The following is a 5,250-nucleotide window of genomic DNA, read 5'->3' on the forward strand; positions in this document are numbered from 1 at the left end:
TCGTACAGTCTGGAGCAACGGAAGCTCTGATCATGAGTTAAATAAAATGCTTCCGTCGTACAGTCTGGAGCAACGGAAGCTCTGATCATGAGTAAAATATAAATGCTTCCGTCGTACAGTCTGGAGCAACGGAAGCTCTGATCATGAGTAAAATATAAATGCTTCCGTCGTACAGTCTGGAGCAACGGAAGCTCTGATCATCAGTCAAATATAAATGCTTCTGTCGAACAGTCTGGAGCAACGGAAGCTCTGATCACGAGTCAAATATAAATGCTTCCGTCGTACAGTCTGGAGCAACGGAATCTCTGATCACGAGTAATATATAAATGCTTCCGTCGTACAGTCTGGAGCAACGGAAGCTCTGATCACGAGTCAAATATAAATGCTTCCGTCGTACAGTCTGGAGCAACGGAAGCTCTGATCACGAGTCAAATATAAATGCTTCCGTCGTACAGTCTGGAGCGACGGAAGCTCTGATCACGAGTCAAATAAAAATGCTTCCGTCGTACAGTCTGGAGCAACGGAAGCTCTGATCACGAGTAAAATATAAATGCTTCCGTCGTACAGTCTGGAGCAACGGAAGCTCTGCTCATGAGTGCGTCGTGTGTGTGTGCGTGCGTGCGTGGTCGTACCAGCCTCGTCCAGGATGAAGCCTCCGTGGCGAGGTTTCTTTCGGGGTCGGTCGTCGTCATCTTCCTCCTCCTCTTCATCGTACTCGTCCTCATCCTCCAGATCCTCCCCCTCCTCCTCGGCCACCTTATCACTGCCCACAGGACTGGCCGTCTCCTCCTGAACGCACACACACACACAGAGTCACACACACGCACACGCACGCACACACACACACACACACAGTCACACACACACACACACACACAGAGTCACACACACACACACACACACACACACACACAGTGACACGCACACACACATCACAGGGGTTAGCCTGGCCCAGCCTGTATGATTTCTCCTCTGATAATAAAATAATATCACCTTTCATGACATGGAATGCAGCTCAAAGTGCTTCACAGAGCAGCCTACCCAAAACGTGCATCCTAGTGTCCACCCAATCAAAGTTATGGAGCGTGTGTTCGTGTACATATATATTATATATATGGCCAAACTACCGTAATGAAGTAACTGTTAATTGTATCAACGGTCCCAGGCAGCCTCTGTAGACATGTTTAAAGCTCAGCTCAAGACCCACTTCTACAACGTTGCTTTCAATTGATCTTTTATTTGTTGTTATTCATGTCCTCACTGTATTGCATCACTGCTCTTGTTTTTTTAATGTCGTTGCCTTGCTTTTCTTTTCTTTTTATTCTCCATTGTTCTGTAAAGCACTTTGAGCTGCATTTCATGAAAGGTGCTATACAAATAACTGGAACCTGGAACTACATTTTTCCAGATGGGGGACGGCGGCCAAATACAGATATTTTTGGGGGTCCTTGACATGAAATAGTTTACAGAACCACTGATACAGAGACATGAGGTTTATCAGAAAACGGGCAGGATTTAGAAGACATTCTTTTGGTCTACTGTACATGGGTTAAGGAACTGTGTTGCTGCTAGACAGATTAATATATAGCATAAACAATATAAAAGCATAATTATCAGAAGGACACTGTGCTTTAAATCATCTGCAATATAATAGCCCGTTGACTGCATTCACCGTTTGACGTGAAATTCTGAGCATGCGATTATTTTTCGTAGTGCTGGAGTTTGGAAGCACTGGTGTTTTTATGAACGGGTCGTGCTGCTGCTGCCTCCTGCATTATGTGCACATTGGAAACAGGCGGTACGCGGGGCCGTTCGTTCAGTGACATACAACAAGTGCGTTTAAACTCCAGCACTTAGAGAAAAAGAATCACCTGCACATAATGTCTAGACAGAAAGCATCTCATAAACAACAACAATGTCTACGGTGGATTTTTATGGAAAACAATTGAAGCTCGGCAGATTGAAAGAGGATAATTCAAGCTTGGACCAGAGCTGCAATGTTGGTGAGTTTAACGTCGTTTAAGACAAGGAGATCACAAACGCAATTTGGATGAGTGGGGGGGAGTCAATGGAGGGTCTTTGCAACTCTAGATTCATCTCATTATAAAAAAATAACACCATAATATTTATACAACGCATTGCGGCTAGTACAACACGAGGTATAATATGTAGTATACAACGTTTCTAAAGGGTACAGTAAAGTAAAGTACAACACAAGGTATAATATTTATACAACGTTTGGGCGGACCCCCAAGATGACAGTCATCATTAGCCCCGCGGACCGTCCCCCATGTGAAAGGACATGCCAGGGGCCCCCCATGTGAAAGGACATGCCAGGGACCCCCATGTGAAAGGACATGCCAGGGGCCCCCCCATGTGAAAGGACATGCCAGGGACCCCCCCATGTGAAAGGACATGCCAGGGACCCCCCATGTGAAAGGACATGCCAGGGACCCCCCCATGTGAAAGGACATGCCAGGGACCCCCCATGTGAAAGGACATGCCAGGGACCCCCATGTGAAAGGACATGCCAGGGACCCCCCATGTGAAAGGACATGCCAGGGACCCCCCCATGTGAAAGGACATGCCAGGGACCCCCCATGTGAAAGGACATGCCAGCCCCCCCCCCCACACACACACACACACACACACACACACACACATTTAATGGCATTTCCATCTCTGGTACCCCCAAGTTTATTTATATTGTAAATTCAAAGTTAATGCAACTCTGATGAGAGAGTACCGGTACACATGGAACCAAATGGACGCGCGGTTCCATGTGTACACTCTCAGACGACCGCCGGGTGGGGCCCCGGACCGCCCTTTGGGAACAACTGTAATAACGACCACATGAAGTAATGGAACGAAAGAAGCATCATTAGCACCAGCTAACTGAAAGAAGCTAGCAGCTGAATCTTCAACAAGAACACAACACACACGCACGCGCGCGCACACACACACACACACACACACACACACACACACTCTCTCACAGAGCTTCGTTAGCCTTACCAGCTAACGGTTATAGCATCTAGCATGGTGGGTGTGTGTGTGTGTGTGTGTGTGTGTGATAGTTATTATGAGTCGTTAGCATGTAGCTTAGCATCATAGTGTGTGTGTGTGATAGTTATTATGAGTCGTTAGCATGTAGCTTAGCATCATGGCGTGTGTGTGATAGTTATTATGAGTCGTTAGCATGTAGCTTAGCATCATGGTGTGTGTGTGTGTGATAGTTATTATGAGTCGTTAGCATGTAGCTTAGCATCATGGTGTGTGTGTGTGTGTGTGTGTGTGTGTGTGTGTGTGTGTGAGATAGTTATTATGAGTCGTTAGCATGTAGCTTAGCATCATGGTGTGTGTGTACCTCGTTGTCCTCCACAGCCTCTCCGTCGCTGCTTCCCTGCGCGTCGCTCTGAGCGTCAGAGAAGTCGCTGTCCTCCTCGCTGTCCGACATGTTTCTGCAGAGAGTGGAAGGAAGGATGGAGGTAAACAACAGTGTTCTCTCTCTCTCTCACTAACAACACACACTGTGCGCTCTCACTGGAGGAGCCGCGAGATTTCAGGACCGGAAACTGAGCCGACGTCAGACAGCAGGGACAAGCGTTGCCCTGAGGTGTTGCCAGGTCGCAGACACGCCCCCTTTCATGACGACGCCAGGGCCCAGGAAATAATTCACTGTTCATTTTCCCCTCATAAGACATTTCAAAAAGTATTTCTTAAAAGACCCTTTAAGCCTCACACAAAGCCAACTCTAGTCGTGACAAATCATGACAACAAACACCTTTTTTAGGGCCGAACAAATGAATAACGTGACGTTACAACATTTGTTTTTGTTGTTTTTCTTCTTTCTAAATTATTAGTTTGGTCCAAAGTATTGTGTTTGTTGTCATGACTTGTCACGACTCGAGTTGGCTTTGTGCGCGGCGTAACCGTCTGTAAATAAATACTTTTTGAAATGTCTATGAGGGAAAAATGCATTGGGGATTATTTCCTGGGCCTGGCGTCGTCATGAAAGGGGACTGCGACGCTCTATTAACATTACAGTTTTCTATGAAAACCAGAACTGTTAATACATATTTCAATCAATCAATACATTTCCCCCCTCGAAGTATATGTTTCTTTTCCCTTTTTACCTCCTTTATGATGAATTCCTGTCCTGTCCTTTGGCCATATATAGAAGTGTCTATTTGTACGTCTTTAAATGTTTTGATGAATTGTACAAGGTGGACCCTCTTTGATTGATTGATTGATTGATTGAAATATGTATTAACAGTTTGCAGAATTACAGTATACATTTCAAGCACAAAACTCAATACAGAGACTGTTAACTGTGAGTGGACGACCCAATTAAGCATTACACTCGTTTACAACAGGGTCCACATTGTTCAATTCATCAAAACATTTAGAGACATACAATATAGACACTTCTACATAGTTAAAGAACAGAACAGGAATTCATCGTATAGGAAGCAAAAAGGGAAAAGATACATATACAGTGAGGGGAAAGGGTAATGCTTAATAGTGTAATTTGAAGAGATATGCCAGGGACCCCCATAAGAGAAGATTCTCACGGCTCTAGCAGTGATTCTCAACCCGTTTAATTTCAATGACCCCCCCCCCCCCCCCCGCCCCATTTGTTAGGAAACACGACCAAATAATCAACTACACTTTAGGAATAAGCAACAAAAAAAGCAACCAGCAACTACCAATATTTACAAGCTACTTTACAGAAAAAGAAGGCAGCCCAAAGTCGCTTATAATAACCGGACATGGCAACACTGCAGCAGGGGTCAGGGGCTCCTCCCTCTAGGTTAGAGCGCCCCCCCCAGGCGAGGAGGGTTGATTGATGGAACATTTTTATTTCACAGTATGTAGAATGGGTACATTTCATTATATTTCACAGTATGTAGAATGGGTACATTTCATTATATTTCACAGTATGTAGAATGGGTACATTTCATTATATTTCACAGTATGTAGAATGGGTACATTTCATTATATTTCACAGTATGTAGAATGGGTACATTTCATTATATTTCACAGTATGTAGAATGGGTACATTTCATTATATTTCACAGTATGTAGAATGGGTACATTTCATTATATTTCACAGTATGTAGAATGGGTACATTTCATTATATTTCACAGTATGTAGAATGGATACATTTCATTATATTTCACAGTATGTAGAATGGGTACATTTCATTATATTTCACAGTATGTAGAATGGGTACATTTCATTATATT

The 5,250-nt window shown here is 44.1% G+C and overlaps 1 protein-coding gene across 2 annotated transcripts in view; it reads right to left on the reverse strand.

Moving 5' to 3' along the window:
• supt5h (SPT5 homolog, DSIF elongation factor subunit) overlaps positions 1-3,544 on the reverse strand; it is a 55,227-nt gene extending 51,683 nt beyond the window's left edge. For both annotated transcript variants that reach the window (XM_080771571.1, XM_080771570.1), the window contains exons 1-2: positions 3,368-3,544; positions 633-789 (exon numbers count right to left, since the gene is read on the reverse strand). In XM_080771571.1, coding sequence (XP_080627697.1) covers positions 633-789; positions 3,368-3,457 — 247 coding nt within the window. In that variant the 5' untranslated portion in view covers positions 3,458-3,544. The remainder of the gene's footprint in view (positions 1-632; positions 790-3,367) is intronic.
• Positions 3,545-5,250: the final 1,706 nt, after the last annotated feature.

This window comes from Protomyctophum bolini (assembly GCF_963924005.1).
Source record: "Protomyctophum bolini genome assembly, chromosome: 9".
Taxonomy (NCBI): domain Eukaryota; kingdom Metazoa; phylum Chordata; class Actinopteri; order Myctophiformes; family Myctophidae; genus Protomyctophum; species Protomyctophum bolini.